This window comes from Cibotium barometz, chromosome 36 (assembly GCF_041138505.1).
Source record: "Cibotium barometz isolate CiBa-2024 chromosome 36, ASM4113850v1, whole genome shotgun sequence".
NCBI classification, from domain to species: Eukaryota; Viridiplantae; Streptophyta; class Polypodiopsida; order Cyatheales; family Cibotiaceae; genus Cibotium; species Cibotium barometz.
Genome location: NC_141081.1, coordinates 14,846,187 through 14,866,241, shown reverse-complemented (window position 1 = coordinate 14,866,241; position 20,055 = coordinate 14,846,187). Strand labels below are relative to the sequence as shown.

The 20,055-nt window shown below is 45.6% G+C and overlaps 1 protein-coding gene across 3 annotated transcripts in view; it reads right to left on the bottom strand.

Moving 5' to 3' along the window:
- The window catches only part of LOC147617524 (2-oxoglutarate (2OG) and Fe(II)-dependent oxygenase superfamily protein), a 166,273-nt gene extending 146,547 nt beyond the window's left edge, over window positions 1-19,726 (bottom strand). For 2 of the 3 annotated variants that reach the window (XM_086775781.1, XM_086775782.1), the window contains exon 1: window positions 19,491-19,726. In XM_086775781.1, coding sequence (XP_086631907.1) covers window positions 19,491-19,521 — 31 coding nt within the window. In that variant the 5' untranslated portion in view covers window positions 19,522-19,726. The remainder of the gene's footprint in view (window positions 1-19,490) is intronic. The other variant, XM_086775783.1, reaches the window with a different exon arrangement.
- Window positions 19,727-20,055: the final 329 nt, after the last annotated feature.

Sequence of the window (20,055 nt, the reverse complement as noted above, 5' to 3'; positions counted from 1 at the left end):
GAAAGCAAGTGCCTTGGTGGTATCTAGCTTTCCATTATAGCTCTTGAATTTGATGTCCTTGTCCCTTCACTTCAACTCTTTGGCCCCTTCTTGCTGTGGCGAGCATCCCGATGCTCTAAAACATCATCCTCTTCGTCATGTCTACGATGGTGATGATGCCCAGGTCTAGGGCTGGTTTCCTGTGCAACACCCTCCACTCTGGATGGAACTCTGGAAGCAGGAACATATCTAGAAGGTGAAGATACCACCGACAATGCATGAAAATCTTCTGCATCTTTCAAATGGGCTCAAAACCCCTCATCATCCCCTCAAGCTACATCATCTCCTTGGGCTGCATGTCCCCTCATATTTGTTGCATGGGCTACAATCCCCCTCATAACATTTGTTCGGGCTGCATGCCCACTTATATCACTTGCTCGAGTTGCATGCTCCGTAGTCACATGGGGCGCGAAATGGGGATGGGGAATGGGGACGGAAAAGATTGAGAATGGCGATTCCATGTGACTATAGAGTGACATGGGATGGGAATGGAAACGGAAAGATGCTGCCATCCCCAACATTCCTGAGTCTAAAAATGCACATTCCCTGTGAGTATGGCATGCCCTCTTACATCACTAGTGCGGGCTGCATGCCCTCACATCAGTGCGGGCTGCATGCCCTCACATCACTGGTGCGGGCTGTATGCCCTCTCACAATATCATCTGAATTCCCTTCACGGGATAGCCTGCGAGGTTGCTGTGTGAAGACCCACTTTCCTCATCATCGGAAACAACATCGCCACGGCTTTTCAAATAAGCAACAGCCAACTCTCGAGGTTTGTCAATTCCCATCTGTTGGACAATTGCATCTTAAGTGACCAAAGCTATGAAGCTTGGAGCACACCAATTTCCATCAAATCTGAGAGCTTGGCCTACCGGGTAAGGACTACTAAACATCCTTGTGCGGATTGCAGGTGCAAAAACACACAACACCAGATTTGAGCAAAGAGAAATTTATGTTTTGCAAGCTCTCCATTGAAGCTTGAGTGTGGTGAATGTATGATGCAAATAGTTGCAAATCTGACAAAGAATCATGTATTTGGCAAACGGGAATGTATTGGCAACTCATGTGCAAGCCCTACATTCAATTTAGAGCAAAGTTGATGCATATTAGTGAGTGGAAATTCACTGGTTTGAAGCCCTCACAAAAACAGAGAAGTGTTTGAAGCCCTCACAAAAACAGAGAAGTGATGCTCATTGTGGATGAGATTAAAGCCGGTTTTTTGCAAAAATCACTCAATTGATGGATAGTGTACATGCCTAAGAGTGTTGGGAACTCACCTATGCTCTCAATAGCCACTATAATCTTGTCAAATCATCTCAGGAGCAGGCAGCGCAGCCTGTAGCGAGGAAACAGAGTAGATTTCACATATTTTTGAGAAGTGGAGGCCAAATTCTACTTGGTTGATTGATTAAATTCAGAATTTGCTTAGCAATTATGTGATACACATACTTGAGGAGGTTGCTATATGATTGGTTGAAGCAATTATGCATTATGGAGCTGATTATGAGCTGATTAAACAGGCTGTCTACTGTGATTAGTGAAACAAAGGATGATTAATAGGCTAATTACTCTCTCAACTTAAACAATTGGTCTAATTCCTTTTACATGGAGTTAGTAGACATCAATGCTAAGCTAATGAATGCCTGGTCTCTCAATTTGGACAAGAATCAAAGGAATTAGAGCATTTTTATGACTGGTCTTCTCTGGTTTTACTGGTTTTACTGGTTTTTATCATGTCAGGCTCCATGAGCCATGCATGTACTATCATATCAGGCTCCATATGCCACACAAACACACCATGTCAAGCTCCACCAGCCATACATTTATGTCATGTTAGGCTCCATATGCCACACATGAACAATAGAAAACAAAAGCTGTGAGGAATTTTGAGAAATTTTGTGACAAGATCTCTTCCTTGGTTCTAAGCACAAGCAACAGCAATGGTTTGCTATAGATATCTCAGAAGGAGCTTTGCTATAGATGAATGAATAGTATTGTTGTGAACAAAAGGCAAATACTTCTCCCATTGATCCTTTGCTTCGAGAGCATAACACTTTAGCATATCCACGATAGTGAGGTTTGCAATCTCACTTTGTCCATCAGTTTGAGGATGATAAGCCGAAGAGAAATTCAACTTTATCCCCATATTGTCGAAAAGAGCTCTCCAAGAGAAACTAGTAGTTCAAGGATCTATATCCCCAACAATGGACTTAGGCAATCCATGGTGCTTGAAAATCTGTTGAAGAAACAATCTCGCCATATGCTCTATGCGAATGGTCTTCTTCACTGGAATGAAGTGGGCTTGCTTACTGAATCTATCAATAGTATCCATATACCATCATTCCCATTTCCTAACTTTGGTAATCCAAAGATAAAATCCATAGCAATACTCTCCCATGGAACATTAAGAATCGGCAATGATTGCCTGCTAGCTTTTGTCAATCAAATTTAACCTTCTGACAAACCAAGCATTCTCGAACATATCGGCCAATGTCCTTTCGCATGCTAGGCCAATAAAAGTAGCTCTCTAAAGCTTGAGTTGTAGTCAAAATGCCTCTATGATGTGGACCATGGCATTCTTCCATCACTTTTGGCCTCAAATCCTTTGTCACACATAACCGGGTTTGCATCATAAGGAAACTCTCCTTGATGACATAGGAGGTCACTAAATCTCCATTCTACAATCTGTTCCAAATATATTGTTAGCATAAAGATCTTTCATCAAAGTAAAATCCATGTAATAACGCATAGAAACCGCATGGCTCATGGGTCTCCGAGATAATGCATCCGCTTCCTTGTTGTCTTTTCCATGAGTATGCATAATTTGGAAATAAAATTGGGCCAAATAATTAGCCCATCTCAAATGCTTTTTTGGCATCTTAGGTTGAGACATGAAGTACCTAAGACTTTGATGATCGTCTTGATAACAAACTCAACACCATAAGGTAATGCTTCCAAATCTTCAATGCATGAACGATAGCCATCAATTCTTTCACATATGTGGGTGCGGTCTTTTCGACTCCTTGAAGACTGCTCCAATGCAATCTCCTAAGGCATCACATTCAACCACAAAAGGCTTTGACAAATCTTGAATAATCAACACCGGTCCTTTGCAAGCATAAAATTTCAATGCTTCAAAGGATTCTTTTTCCACTTTGCAAAGTCTACCAAAATCCTACGGCTTTCTTTGCCAAATCATGCAATGGACTAGCCACCACTGCAAACCACTTGACGAACTTCATATAGTAAGAGCATAAGCCAAGGAAACTTCAAACTGCATGCACACTAGTCAACTCTAGCCTTTCCATAATAGCCTTGATCTTGTTTGGATCCATCTTAACCCCTTCCTTGGACACTATGTGGCCCAAGTAGTGAATTTCTGACAAAAAGAACTCGCTCTTCTTGCCATTCACATACAGCTTGTGCTTCCGTAGTTCCTGAAACACAATATCCAAGTGTTTTCGATGCTCTTCCTCATTTTTTAAATGCACAATAATATCATCAAAGAAAGTAGTAGCAAACTTCCTATGTGGTCGAAAGATTCTTTCCATCATTCGGTTGAAGGTAGCCGGGGCATTGGTAAGACCAAAAAGCATCACCAAATACTCATAAAGTCCAAATGTTGTCCTAAATGCGGTCTTGTGAATGTTCTCTAGAACAATCCTGACTTGAAGGTAACCACCCTTAAGTCAATCCTGCTAAAGATGGTGGCTCCATCCAATCTGTCTAGGATGTCATCAATCCTAGGAATAGAAAATCTATTCTTCACAGTGATCTTGTTAAGAGCCCTGTAATCAATGCACATACACCAATAACCATCCTTTTTCTGAACCCATAAAATTGGAGAACAAAAGGGTGATGAACTAGGTCTAATCAAACCCTTCTCCAATAACTCATTCACTTGCTTCATAATCTCTTCTTGTTGTGCCTGACTCACACGATAAGGAGGTTGGTTGGGTGGTGAACTTCCTGGCATGATGTCAATCTGATGATCTTCCGGTCTCCGCGGAGGTAACTCTCCTGTTAGAGAATCTGTAAAACAACCTTCATACTTCTTTAGGAAATCTTTCCTTTCATGGTTAAGAGTTCGGAGTGATTCCTCACTCTCGGATTCCTTAGGATCCCTGACATAAATCAAGTACGAGAAAATAGATTTGTTTATTGCTATAGGAACCTGTACATGACTAATGCGAGGAATGGAATTCCCCTCAACTCCTACATCAAGAGTTACATTTTTGCGTTTAAAAGAAAATCTAATCTTGTTTCCAACCCAATCAATGGCTAGATCAATCTGCTTATGCCAAGGCATACCCAAAATTACATCACAATGTCCAACTTTACCAACAACAAATTCTCATGATCCACATAATCCCCAATCTGTAAACAAAACTTCCCCTAGATAGAGTCACTTCCGCTAACATTGCCTCAAAAGCAGCACCTGTAGAAATAGGAGCTCCAAACCTCTCTAAAGGGAGGTTCAAAGTTTCAACCACTCGGGGATGGATATAGTGATGAGTAGCACCGCTATCAAAATGGATAAGCACTGGTTGGTTAGCCACTTTGCCCCAAGCCTTGAAAAGTTGCCTTCTTTCTCGTGGTGTATCATCCTGATGTTAAAGTTCCTCTAGTAATGCATTGGTTTCAGGCGGCTTAGCTTCTTGCTTTGGCTTGTCAGGACATTTTGCAACCATGTGTCCCTTCTTTCCACATTGAAAACACTTCTGTGAAAGAGTGCACAAAGCGGAAGCAAAGGAGCACTAGAGTGTGCTGAATAGAGAGTGCAAGAGAAATGAAATGAAATGTTACATTAACGTCTTCAAAAGGCCAAAGTGACCTATGAGACCAAAGTTACAACCATGTGACATCTGATACACTGTCTGGAAAAGAAAAGAAAGAACTGAAGGTAAGTATTTAGCCCCACAATACATCAGTAGGGAAGCAGCAACTAGAGAGAGAGAGATATGGAGCAAACTATGCTGAATATACTGAAGCAAAACAGTCCCAAGCAAAGAGACACATAGTCTCATAAGTGAGGGAGCAAAATATGTACAAGACTGAATGAAAAGTGAGAGGCCAGCACCTCCTATTTATAGGTGAGGTATGCCGGCCGACTGGGGATGCTAATGCTGGCCGACTGGAGCATGTGTGCTGGCCGACTGAAGCATGTCAAAAAGGCTGGGAAAAATCCCAAAAAAATAGGAGAAAAAGGGGTGGCCAGCCCACAATCAAGGGCCATACAAAAGGGACCAAATGGGCACCAAAAGTGAGCAGAAACTAGGGATGAATGTGCTAACACCCCCTCTCAGCACCAAATGCTGAACAAACTCCGAGAAGCCGAAGATGAGGAGCCAAGGAAGCCTAAGAAACCGGCTTGGTGAACAAATCTGCAGCATTCTCCGCTGAAGGACAATATTCCAAACGCAAATCTCCAGCAAGAACCCGTTCACAAACATAGTGATACTGTATCTCAATGTGTTTCGTACGAGCATGAAACACAGGGTTCTTGGCGATGGCGATGCAACTCTGATTGTCACACCAAAGAAGAGTAGATCTGGTAGGAGGACAGCCGAGCTCCTCCAATAATCTCCGCAACCGTATCGCCTCACATGTAGCATAACACACCGCACGGTACTCCGCCTCAGTAGAGGAAAGCGCCATAGTAGGTTGCTTTTTACTGCTCCAAGAAATGGCTCCAGACCCGAGTGTAAAAACACAACCAGTGGTCGAACGTCGAGTATCTGGATCTCCAGCCCAGTCTGAATCAGACCATCCAAAAACAATGCATCCTTGGCCATAGAAGATGCCAAAGTCCAGAGTGCCACGCAAATACCGAAGAACTCTGAGAGCACACCACCAATGCTGCTGACAGGGTTTGGATGAGAAAGAACTCAATAAACTGACTGCGAAACATATGTCCAATCGGGAGGTCAACCAAAACAACCGACGAGAACCTGGAACTGTCCCTTATCAATCCTTGGAGAAGTATCAAGTAGAGAAAGCTTCTCACTAATATCCATAGGAGAAGATACTGGTCTACACCCAGTCATCTGAAATCTGTCGAGAATCTCCCGTGTGTACTTCTACTGAGAGAAGAAAATGCCCTTCGAGGTCTGCCAAATCTCAAAGCCGAGAAAATAATGCAGAAGGCCAAGATCCGTCATCTCAAACTCTGTCTCCAAAGCATCCATAACAGAACGAATCCTCACAGAATAAGAACCTGTAAAGATGAGGTCATCAACACAAACCACAATGATAACAATCAACCCCCTCTCAAGGAGGATATAAAGGTTCGAATCTGCATGAGAACGGCGCAGGCTCAGCTTCTGAAAGAACTCATCAATCCGCTGGTACCAAGCCCGCGGAGCCTGCTTCAGACCATATAAAGCCTTCTTCAGCCGGTACACATGATCCTGTTTGCCTCGAACAACAAATCCCGGCGGCTGATCAACATAAACCTCCTGTGTAAGCTCTCCATTCAAGAAAGCCGACTTGACGTCCATCTAGAAAACGGGCCATCTATGATGACCTGCAAGAGCAAGAACAGTGCGAACGGTAGTCATCCAGGCCATCGGAGCGAAGGTCTCATCAAAGTCGACTCCAGGGCGCTGAGCATAACCCTTGGCAACCAACCTCGCTTTGTGCTTGTCCAAGCTGCCATCAGCTCGGAACTTCGATTTGAAGATCCAACGCACACCAATCACCTTACGTTGCAGTGGCCGAGGCACCAAAATCCAAGTGCCATTCCGTTCGATAGCATCCAACTCTGCCTGCATAGCACGACACCAAGGCTCATGTGAAAGAGCCTCGTCCACAGAAGTGGGATCAGAAGGACCATTATTGATAGAGGACATAAGAGCATAATTAACAAACATGTTGCCCTCATGAATTTGTTTCCCTGTAACTCTGGAAGAATGCCGGAGAGAACCAGGCGGAGGAGCAGAAGGAAGCTCATGTAACCCAGAATCACAAACTGTCTGATAATACCATCCACGCACAAATCTGCTCGAACTCGCTGGAGGATGAGCAGAGTCATCATCATTTGACTGAGAATCCACAGCTGGAGGCGGAACAGAAGCAGCCAGAGGAGGAGTAGGAGAAGGAGGCAGAGACGGAGGTGGAGGAAGAAGAAGCTCACCACCCCCCTCTGAAGATGTAGGAGTCTCATCGAACACCACATCACGGCTCACAACAACTTTGCCGGCCTAAGGATCATAAAGACAATATGCCTTGGACACACTGCTGTATCCGAGAAAAGTCATGCGCTGAGACTTCGAATCCAACTTGGAGCGATGCTCCTTAGGCCCATGAACATACGCCGCACACCCAAATATCCGGAAATGAACAACGGAGGGCTTCTCACCATGGAAAGCCTCATATGGAGTTTTATCTGGAAGAGCAGCAATAGGAGACCTGTTCTGAATGTAGACAGTAGTGGAAGCCGCCTCAGCCCAGAAGCGTCGAGGTAATGAAGAATGCTCAAGCATAGCACCGGCCATCTCCATAATGGTCCTATTCTTCCTCTCGGCAACTCCATTCTGTGATGGAGTATATGATGTAGTAAGTTGTCTCCGAATGCCATGGGTCTTGCAATATTGCCGAAACTCCTCGGATGTAAACTCACCCCCTCCGTCGGTCCTGAGAGCCTTGACTGAGTGATCGGTCTCTTTTTCCACCTCAGCTCTCCAATCACAAGTGCTGAAAAGCTTCATCCTTGATCTTCAGCAAGAAAACCCGAGTATATCTAGAAAAATCATCCACCATCACAAGCATGTACAACGCCTTACTCAAAGACGTGGTACTCATAGGACCACATAAGTCTGCATGAATGAGAGCAAGTGATGTCGAAGATCTGTGTGTCGCCTCCTTCGGAAAGGCGGCTCAATGTTGCTTCCCCTGTAAACAAGAGGAACAAGCAGAAGACGGAGCCTTGATGGTCGGTAAACCCTCAACCAATCCATCCTTTGAAGCTCGCTGCAGAAGCTGATAGCTCAAATGGCCAAACCGAACATGCCAAAGAGCAGAAGAAGCACCAGAAGAAAGCAGAGCGGTCAATTTGTACAAAACACTATCTTGGACTCCCTGAGCCAAGATGCTACCAGTCGCCTTATCACGAATGGTAATCTCATAATGAGAAAAGATCACTTCCGCACCCTGAGATGTAAGGGCACTCACTAACAAAAGGTTAAAAGCCAAATCTAGAATATACCTCTTGTCCTCGGAAGAGCGGAAGATGGGGATAGTGCTAGGTCCATGCACTAGCACGGAAGAAGAATCACCCAGAGTGATCTCGCCTTACCTGGCAGTGAAGTCCTCGAAACAATCTCGATGGGGTGTCATATGAGCAGTAGCACTGCTATCCACAATCCAAGACCGTGACTGAGAAGTCACAAGAGCAAGTATACGCCAAGTACCTGCTAAAAGAAGGATGCCATCATCCTTCTTGGGTTGAGACACCGCCGTAGAGGAAGAGTTCTTTGCTGCTTCATCACGCTTCTTCTTGCGACATTGGGGTGACTTATGACCCTTCTTGCCACAATAATGACATTCAATGTCCTTATTCTTTGAAGATTTGTTGTTGTCTTTATCCTTGTCGGAATCCTTGGAGTTCTTGTCAGAACCCCCTTTCCCTTTCTTTTGTTGATTCTTCCCTTAGTCTCGCGCTGCCAAAGCTCCATCAGGACCACCAGAGGTGCCAATCCGCTCCTCAAAGCTCGCAAGACTCAATCTGCATAACGGAGGGAAGAACTTCCTCCCAAGTAACTGGAACACGACGAGGAGAAGAAACAACAGACTGAAAGTATGCATCAAACCTCTCAGGAAGCTTGGAGAGAAGCCGAATAGCCATGTCCTCTGTAGAGATGTCCTTGCCACAAACAGCAAGCTCGTCCCGGAGATCTTTCATCTTCGAGATGAAAGCAGATAAAGATGGAAAGGCAGAAACTGATAAGTTCATAAGTTGCTTTTCCAACACCAAAATCCAACCCGGAGACTTAATCTCGTAGAGATCTGCAAAAGCCTTCCAAACTTCATGTGCAGCATTTGCTATACGCACATGAGAGAGAACAGAATCCTGACAGTTCAACATCAGAAAGGAGAAAACGTGTCGATCATTCGACTGCCAAAGATCAATCTGTGCCTGAGTCGCACCACCGGAAGCAAGGGTGGGAGGGGTGGCATTGGCCAGTGTAACAAGCCAATCCCAAAGATCCACGCCACGCAAGGCCGATTTCACCTTCACCTTCCATAGGGTGTAGTTGGAACCATCCAACTTTGCAGACTCAGAGAACATATGAAGAGAAGTCGGTGCAGCCATCACAAAAGCTTGGGCTCAATCTCAAGAAATATGCACAAACTCAAAAGAAGAAGTGTCATCCACAGGTACCAAGAGTGTCACCAAAGCCCGAAACACCACAGACTCCCTCTGCAAAGGGGAGAGACCACTGGAGAGGAAAATGCAGCACAAAGAAGGCTGTTGTCCTGAAAAAACAGGCCGCTTGGTGTCCAAACTCCACGTGGAAAAGAAAACACTGATCAAAGAATACCTGATGGCTGTGTCGGTGAAGCCAATCTGTAGGAGATGTGACCAGCAGGTGCTGTCCAGAAAACGCAGCAGCAAAGGGGCTGCAAATCTGAGAAAAAACGCAGAGGAGAGGATGCTGAAAACAGGGCTGAATCTGGGGCAGCAAAGAGGTTGCTAAACCGGGAGCGATGATACCATGACAGAGTGCACAGAGCGGAAGTAAAGGAGCACTAGAGTGTGCTGAATAGAGAGTGCAAGCGAGAGAGAGAGATGGAGCAAACTATGCTGAATATACTGAAGTAAAACAGTCCCAAGCAAGAGACACAGATAGTCTCATAAGTGAGGGAGCAAAATATGTACAAGACGGAATGAAAAGTGAGAGGCCAGCACCTCCTATTTATAGGTGAGGTATGCTGGCCGACTGGGGATGCTAATGTTGGCCGACTGGAGCATGTGTGCTAGCCGACTGGTAAAATACCAAAAAGGCTGGGAAAAATCCTAGAAAAATAGGAGAAAAAGGGGTGGCCAGCCCACAATCAAGGGCCATACAAAAGGGACCAAATGGCCACCAAAAGTGAGCAGAAACTGGGGATGAATGTGCTAACATTCTCTTCCTTGACATATTCCTCAAGTTGCTTGTGGGACAATTTTCTTCAAAAAAGTGGAGATTTGTCCCCACTCATATCCTTCATCTCTTGAGGCTCGGTTCTCGATTGGGATCCAACTTCAAACTTCTTCTTTTAAGGTGGATCCCGGTTGTCATTCTTCGTCTTGCCCACCATCCACAGCATGTGCAAAGCCTCAGCTTGCAAAGCTTTGTCTTGGGCTTCCTCCAAAGATTTCGGACCAGCCATACACACCGCTTGAATAAGCTTAGGTTGAAGTCCATTCACAAACTTATGCATTTCCATTAGCAGTGGAATAGGATTATATGCAGTAAAATTCAATGAAACAACTGAAAAGTTGTTAAGATAAGTTGCCACGTGTCACGTGCATCCCGCACTTGGATGCCACGTAGACATATCTGAGCAGGAAGGTGCTGGACCTGGAGTGGAAACTGGTCCCATGTGAGCCCAGTCCGGACGAGTCAACTAGGGTTCCACGCTATGTGTCCGAGGTTAGGTGTGCATTGTCCTGCACATAAAGCAGTGCCAGTCCGCGCTGTGAGTCTCCCTCTGGAATGATGTCAGTTGCTCTATGTGTTTGGTCTACAACCAGGTGCCAAACTTCTGTGTAGAGCTTAGGTTTGTTTTTAGTGGGGCCCCAGGCCTTGCCCACCAGCCCTAGTGTGGGCTGGGTAGGCTGTCGGCCAGCCCTAGGGGCCTGGCCATACAGCCAAAAGGCCTTTGGGCCCTGCCCAGCCAGGCGACCAGGCTATTAGTGCTATCCCACAGCCATTGCGCAGGCTGGACAGCAGCCTGGACAGCTTCAGGTACCCACGCATGATGGCCAGTCCATACAGTGTGAAAACACTGGCTTATTAAACATTTATTACCATAAAGTGCTAGTCACAGAGAATAAGTTGCTGGCCAATTCTAGTTGGCTGACTTACTGGAGGTGAAAGAGGGTATAAATACCCAGCCCTTCTCAGCGTTTTAGTCATCTGATTATTCACCAAGCGCTGAAGCTACTCAAGGGGCCAGGACAGCCAAGGAGGAGTTAACACAAGGGTGAATTCTGAAGGTCAAGGGCAGAGGATTTTCCTCAGCCAAGAAGGTCAAGTTTTCAGTGGTTTATTTCCTGATTTGCATCATTCTAATAGAAGCAAATACACTATTCGTGGTGGGGGCCCTACAGAGGGTATTCGGGACCCAATACTCTGTCCTCTTCTCCCCCTCTCTCTCTCTCTCTCTCTCTCTCTCTCTCTCTCTCTCTCTACTTTCTGCACAGCTACTTTCAGTTTTGTGTGTTATTCTCGTCATGAACGATTCCTGATTTCTGAGCATTGAAGTTACAGATCTACCTCGAAGCTTCCGCCTGTCACAGTGGTATCAAAGCCTACTTCAAGTGTAAAGATTCACCAGAAAAAGAAAAAAAAAAGCCAGAAAATTTTTTCTCGCTTGTGTGGTTGGTTTCCGAACTCCGGTGGACCACCCCTTTCGGTGTGACTCCTGTCCCTCAAAGTACAGTTGGTTTTCAGCCTTCAGAAGTCTCCCACACAGAGTGGATGGTCACATTGCACTCTGGAAAGAAAGTGCATTTTCTTGTTATGGCAAGCTAGACAACGAGAGAGAACAAGAACCTTGGGACCGAAGTGCACCAAGCAGTCCATCTAGGGCATCATGCATGAATGTACCAGAGATGTTCCAAAAGATGATACGAGCAATCGCAGAACAAGGTACCAAATTGGAAGAGCAGAAAGCGCATGTACTGGCTTTAGAAGAGCGCACCCATTCTCCAACTCCTCTTTTTCCGTCTCCTCCTCCCTCTCCTTCCGTTTTCCAGATTCCAGATCCTCTACAAAGGGACCCTTTCAAAGGGTCACGACCGCAGTCGAGTTCGATGCTTGACTTGCAGATGTATGCAATGGAGATTCGACAACGTGAAGATGACGCCATGCGACGCGTGAAACATGAACGATACCTTGTGGCTTTGGACGCAAGATTGACACCAGCGGCTTCCTCAAGTCATTTTCTCGAGAAAATGAACTTCAGTTAGTATAATGGTGGTAAACTCAACCCCACAACTCTTTATTCATGGTTGCATCAGTTTGAAGCTTATTTTGCCACAATTCGAAAAAGTGATACTAACAGGGTGATCTTAGCTAGTTGGTACTTGGAAAGTGAGGCCATTCCTTGGTGGACCCAGTGGGCTCATGCCCACGCCAGATTAGGTATGGTAGCTTATGTTTGGGACGAAATTGTCCTTATCCTTAGCGGCCGTTTCTTCCACCCCATTACCTTGAGCGACTCGAAGACGAGTTTAGGGGAGCGTGTCAAAACGCACAACCAGTCCTTCAGTTTGCCAATAAAATTTCAAACTTATGATGTTTGCAGTTGGGTTTATCATCTGATAAGGACAAGAAAGAGCAATTCCTTTATGGCCTTGACACACAAATCCAGTGGGAGGTGCGTATGTTTAGGCCAGCCACCTTCGAAGACGCACTCTCACTTGCGCAGAGTGCTGAAATGAACATAATGGCGGAAAGCCCAAGACTTCCTAGCTTGCTACTCCAAGGCTCACACCTCAGGGAGAAAAGGCCAGAACAAGATGGAGTCTTTCCCAAGACACAGCACGGGAGCCTCTGGCTCCAAGAACTCGACCAATGCACGCAAGCTTACTCCAAACCAGAAAGCTCAGGCAAGCAAGACCAGTGGCAAGTTGAGTGCTAAGGAGACCGCTCAGTACAAGGAGGAGGGTAGGTGTTTCTTTTGTCATACAAAAGGACACACTTCTAGGAAGTGTCCTAAGAAGACTACCACTCCACAGACCGCCACCCCAACCTCCACGGCTTTAGTGGTGAGCCTAGCTCCCACACAGACCCCAGCGGCTGTCCCTAGTTCTTCAGATCCCATGCTTCGGTTGGAGCAATCATTAGCCGAAAGCTCGAAGATAAGCAGAAGGGCGCCCATGACCAGGAGTATGAGCGCAACGAATTGCTCAAGACCTTTGGCTACATAGATGGCCAGAGAGTCGTCGTCTTGTTTGACAGCAGAGCAGCACAGAGGATGTGGTCATGAAACAGGCTGCTCGGCGTGCCCGTTTTGTCTTGACTTCGGTGAACAAGAAAGTTGAGGGTTTTAGCACAAGCATGACGACGAGCATCAAGTTCGAAGCTCTAGGTACTAAATTAGTCATTCAGGGCATAGAGTTTGTGTGTGATTTTATGGTTGCCCCTCTCGTAAGAGCAGACATAATCTTGGGCATTCAGTGGTTTCACAAGTTCCTTCCTGACTCCAAGTGGGACAAGCACACTTTCCAGATTGGTCGGAATGTGTCCAACGCTCCAGTGACTATTAAGTGTGAGCCAGGAATCCTGAACTTTCCACTCATAAACCACTTGCAGGCTAAACGAGCAATTAGGAAAGGCACACATTGTGCGATGATTTACATCCAACCTACCCAAACAGTGGCCAGTGCTTCCAAGAAGTATTTGGCTCTCCATGAAAAGTTCCAGAAGATTTTTCTTCGGGACATCTCCCTTCCCAACTCCCCCCGTCCAGACCGGAGGACCACAAGATTGACCTCCTTCCGGGCTTGGAACCCCCAAGCAAGTTTCCATATCGCCTTTCGAAGGCAATGGAATCGGAGTTGGACCACCAACTCCAAGAATTATTGCAATCTGGCTTCATCCGTCCCAATGTGTCGCCATATCCTGTTTGTCAAGAAGAAGGATGGGTCTTCTCAATTGTGTGTAGATTATCGTGCACTCAATAAGCTGACTATCAAGAGTAGACGGGCATACCCCACCCACATAGACAAGTTTTTGACCTCTCGGCGGATCTAACCGATCTGCTGAAGGGTGTCAAGACTAAAAGGCAACGGATTCGAATGACTCCACGAGTGTTGGAGACATTCAAGAACCTCAAGGTGGCTTTGTCAGAAGCACCTTGTCTAGCGCTTGCCTCGTGGGACAAGCCGTTCCAAGTGATCACCGATGTAAGTAACATCACAATTAGAGGTGTATTACAACAGAATGGCCATCCACTAGCTTACATGTCTCGTAAGTTATTACCCGCGATGGTTGGCTTTTTTACAAAGGCCGATTGTGTGTCATGAAGTCGTTCAGGGCAGCTCTTCTCTATGACGCCCATGACGCCATTACTGGTGGTCATCGAGGCATGAATTCGACTTTGGAGGAGTTAGAACGGCAATATTATTGGCCAAACATGAGGCGAGATGTGTTTGCACATGTACAACAATGTGACATTTGTCAAAAGGTGAAAGCCCCTCGTGGGAAGAAGATAGGGTTGTTACAACCCTTACCAATTCTTGAGGGACCTTTCCAAGATATATCAATGGATTTTGTCACGAATCTACCTCCTAGTCCGGGTAAGCGTAATACTCAGTGCTTGACTATAGTTGATAGATTTAGCAAATTTGTTACGCTTATTCCATGCAGGGCGATGTGACCGCCGAAGATGTTGCCCATTTTGTTCATTCGGCATTGATACCCGATTGGCGGGATCCCAAGGACCATAGTGTCAGACCGAGATGCCAAGTTTACTAGTCATTTTTGGAGGGCATTGTATTGACGAAGTCTTACCAAGAGATTTTGGAGTCAGTAAAAGACAGGTTGGCTAAAGCACGAGAGGCCTACACTCGATAGGTCAACAAGGACCAGAGTCATATGAAGTTTTCGAAAGGAGATTGGGTTTATCTTCATATCATGAAGCAAAGGTTGAAATAGGTGGGCAAGCAATGCCCAAAGTTGTCATTCAGGAACTTTGGACCTTTCCCATCTAGAGAAAGATTAACGAGGTTTCTAATTGAAGCTACCTCCGAGCTAGACTATGCACGATGTGTTTCATGTCAGTTGGTTAAAGCCATCTTTAGAAGTGAAAGACGAAGCGGAACCAGATATCATTGATGAAGCTGAAGTGATGGTTCCAGAACAGATCCTTTTGCACCGCTTCAAGCATGGCTCAGGCCGAAGACAGAGAGTTCCTCACAAAGTTTCAGGACCGAGGGCCCACGAAGCAGTATGGCTTGACAAAGAGTTCTTCGACGACTATCTAGCTTTATTCACGGACTATTTGGAGGCTATGCAACTTCCATCAAGTTAAGCAGAAGGGGATGTCACGTGCATCCCGTACTTGGATGCCATGTAGACATATCTGAGCAAGAAGGTGCTGGACCTGGAGTGGAAACTGGTCCCATGTGAGCCCACTCCGGGACGAGTCAACCAAGGTTCCACTCTATGTGTTCGAGGTCAGGTGTGCATGAAGCAGTGCCAGTCTGCGCTGTGAGTCTCCCTCTGGAATGATGTCAATTGCTCTATGTGTTTGGTCTACGTCCTGCACATGAAGCAGTGCCAGTCTGCACTGTGAGTCTCCCTCTGGAATGATGTCAATTGCTCTATGTGTTTGGTCTACGACCAGGCGCCAAACTTCTATGTAGAGCTTAGGTTTGCTTTTAGTGGGGGCATGGGGAAGGCTATGAGCCACCCCAAGGGGCCAGGAAGGCCCCAGGCCTTGCCCACCAGCCCTAGTGTGGGCTGGGCAGGCTGTCGGCCAGCCCTACGGGCCTAGCCATACAGCCAAAAGGCCTTTGGGCCCTGCCCAGCCAAGCGGCCAGGCTATTAGTGCTATCCCACAGCCATTGTGCAGGCTGGACAGCAGCTTGGACAGCTTCAGGTACCCACGCATGATGGCCAGTCCATACAGTGTGAAAACACTGGCTTATTAAACATTTATTAGCATAAAGTGTTAGTCATGGAGAATAAGTTGCTGGCTGATTCTAGTTGGCTGACCAACTGGAGGTGAAAGAGGGTATAAATACCCAGCCCTTCTCAGCGTTTTAGTCATCTGATTATTCACCGAGCGGCGCTGAAGCTACTCAAGGGGCCAGGACAGCCAAGGAGGAGTTAACACAAGGGTGGCAGAGGATTTTCCTCAGCCAAGAAGGTCAAGTTTTCAGTGGTTTATTTTTTGATTTGCATCATTCTAATAGATGCAAATACACCATTTGTGGTGGGGGCCCTACATAGGGTATTCGGGACCCAATACTGTGTCCTCTTCTCCCTCTCTCTCTCTCTCTCTCTCTCTCTCTCTATTTTCTGCACATCTACTTTCAGTTTTGTGCGTTATTCTCGTCGTGAACGATTGCTGATTTTTGAGCATTGAAGTTACCGATCTACCCCGAAGCTTCCGCCTGTCACACCACATTCTCACTGACTTTCTGCTTTACCTCATCCCACTCTTTTTTTTTTTTTTCCGAGAAAAGATCCTTTCATTAGTCATATAAAAAATGCCCGTAGGGCTACAAAAGATCCTCTCCTGCTCATAAGAAACAGAGCAGAGACCATAAGAAACAGAGCAGAGATCATAAGAAACAAAGCAGAGATCATGGAAACAGAGCAGAGATCAACTCATCCCACTCTTTTTGCACAGCCACTTCAAAGGTTGGGGGTAGAAACTTCTTGTTGAACATAACCTTGAAGTCGGTCCATGTCTTCGGCTCAGTTCCTTCTTGTATAAAGTGCTAGTCGCGGAGAATAAGTTGCTGGCCGATTCTAGTTGGCTAACCGACTAGAGGTGAAAGAGGGTATAAATACCCAGCCCTTCTCAATGTTTTAGTCATCTGATTATTCACCAAGCACTGAAGCTACTCAAGGGGCCAGGAAAGCCAAGGAGGAGTTAACACAAGGGTGAATTCTGAAGGTCAAGGGGGCAGAGGATTTTCCTCAGCCAAGAAGGTCAAGTTTTTAGTCATTTATTTTCTGATTTGCATCATTCCAATAGAAGCAAATACACCATTTGTGGTGGGGGCCCTACATAGGGTATTCGGGACCCAATACTGTGTCCTCTTCTCCCTCTCTCTCTCTCTCTCTCTCTCTCTCTATTTTCTGCACATCTACTTTCAATTTTGTGCGTTATTCTCGTCGTGAACGATTGCTGATTTTTGAGCATTGAAGTTATCGATCTACCCCGAAGCTTCCGCCTATCACACCACATTCTCACTGACTTTCTGCTTTACCTCATCCCACTCTTTTTGCACATCCACTTCAAAGGTTACGGGTAGAAACTTCTTGTTGAACATAACCTTGAAGTCAGTCCATGTCTTCGGCTCACTTCCTTCTTGTACCACCTTTAGCCACCAATTCAAGGTGGCATCCTTCAAGTCCATGCGAAGCTTAGAATTTTCGGAGAAGTCCTCTCCTCCAAAAGCGGCATCAAATTGCTTAATAAAAGATAAAGCTTTTTGTGTATCCCGCTTACCATACAAAGCATCGAACTTGACACTTCTCCCCACGCTTGAAGTCCACTTTGCCAGTTGTTGTAGGCTCTTTTGCCTTCCTTTCTCTTGCTCATCCCAAAGAGGCTGCATCTGAGAGAGCAAGCCTAGGAATAGCCTCCCTGTCTCCTCCGCGGGAAGTAGAGTTGGTGGCTCTAGATCCTTCTGCAACAGTGATTCCTTTGGCACAAAGATAGGCTTTAGCAGCTTCAAATCCTTCGGCTTCGGTGGCTCTATCCTTGATGAAGTCTTTAAACATTTCAGCCCTTCTTTTGTCCTATTCCCTTTTGACTCTTCAAGCAAGGAATTCTTCATCCCTGAGCAAACTCCTGAATTACTAAAAATCATTGTACTCTTCAAACGACATGGCCATGGTCTCATGAGTAATGGATCGACGACCCTAGGTGCCATCATAGTTGTTCCTGGCTCGGCTTCATAATTGTTCCCTTCATTAGGCCCTTGGTTGCCCTCTACTCTCAACATGGCTCTATCACCCCAAGAAAGATTTCTTGAGAGAAATCCTACTCTGATACCAATGTAAACCCAATGGGACATGCTATGACAAATTCCACCACGTATTCAAGAGATAGAAAAATAGAGAGAGAAGATAAAGAGAGGGAGAGAGCAGGGTTTAAAGAACTTTGCATAGGACACACACTGAGCGGGGAACAGACCCCGCCCCCTTTCAGGAATTTATTTGGGAACAATGCACGGGCTCGCAAGCCAAGATCAATACCTCAATGAATACAAAAGCAAACAGATATGCCAATGTAGAAACCAATGTCGTAGTCCATGTCAACGCACGAGATCCCGTTGCCGAGCACACCACAGGGATGGCCCACAAGATCTCTCACTGGGCTAGTACCAAATCCAAAAACAGCCCAAGAGGCCGTACAGAGGTATACGGACCAAATAAGGTCCACATGGCAACACCGTAACCAATGAAGAACAGCAAGGGGCGACAGCAGTCAGCCAGCGTAGAACGGTAGTATGGCGCAGTTCAGTCGACGCAGAATAGCCAGTCGGCGCGACGGCAGCAGCACGACGACGCGGTGCAAAATAGCAGAGGCAGATCAACAAGGGGATAAATCTATATTCCTATTTGGTGGATTTCTAGACTGAGGGGAAGCACCAATTGATTTGAGAAATCAATTATAGAAAGGAGGGAAGAACAAGATTGAGGATTACACATGGTCAGAGAGTGTTCTGTAGTTGCATAGTATTTGTAACTATGATTGGGTGTATGTTTTGGGTACAGTGGTTATGCTATTCTAGGTGTGAAGCTTCTTTGCTTCGGTACCAAATGCTAGGTAAAGCTTCTTTACCCAGATAGTTCTAAGGATCTTAGCACGCGCGCATTTATTTTGCAGAGATCCAGATTCTAATGAGATTTCGCTAATATTGGGATTAACAGGATTCTCAAATAGATTTATTCTTCCAAGAAGATTCAATTTGTATGCCGAAAAAGATTGCTAGCAACCTTAAGAAATCTTTAGGAAGACTTGCAAGCTCAGGAGTGATGGATGGTTCTAGAAATGAAGCACTTTCGTTGCTTTGTCCTCCATATATTGTGCCAGGGTTCTCTTTACTTGGTTATTACTTTGTGTCTTTGGCACGCCATGCACCCTTTATGCAAAAGCATCGCACATGGCATGCTCATGATTGAGGAGACATAAAAGCAAGAGCTTAGAGAGCTGAACGCTAGGACCGTCTCAAGGACGAGGCCCTGTATGCATTCTCTCGATCCCAAATGAGTAGGGCTGCGACGAATTTCTCAATGCTGCATGGTATACTGAAGAGTATGTCATCAGAGTACAGAGATAAGCTCCCCAAGTCCACAGCGAGAGAAGCATAAGACAGTGGAGGTTTGCATGAAACGTTGCAATCCCTCTCTCCCTCTCTCTCTCTCTCTCACACACACACAGTACTACGTCCTCAACATAAATTGTAACTGTGCCACACGAATACAGTCACATCAGGTGTGTGTCTCTGTGTGTGAGAAAGAGAGAGAGAGGGGGGGAGGGGAACTCACCTATGACTGGGATGGAAGTGAAGGTAACCATCGTGTATCCTGCAGAAAGCACTCTGTAGGTTAAAGTGTACAGTATCAATCATGGCCTAACTTTAATGATCCAGTCTTAAATATGCATGTATAATCTGTTTTAAACAGTCTTAAACATTGATAGTGTTTGATCTGTTTTAACTTCTCTACTTGTTGAAACCATATAGCATACAACTTTCATTGATAGTGTACACTTTCACACTCCTTGCATCATAATGCTAACCAAACTAATATAAGCCAAACAACAACATGAACTCATGGCTGACAACATAGTGCATTTGTATAGAATTAATGTATAAAGGAACATGAAAATTTCATAGAATAATGATGTGTCAACACATAGATACACAGCATACATGCAAAGATTGAACAAAGTAGGAAGGGGGAGTGGTTTGCATATCTTTCATTGATAGCAAGAGTTAACGCGGGTACTAGGTGGCGGTGATCATGGGGGAGTGGCGGTTACCTCACACATGTACATGCATTTCCTTGTACCTAGGGATAGGTGACGAGACACATGCATGGAGTGTCTCTG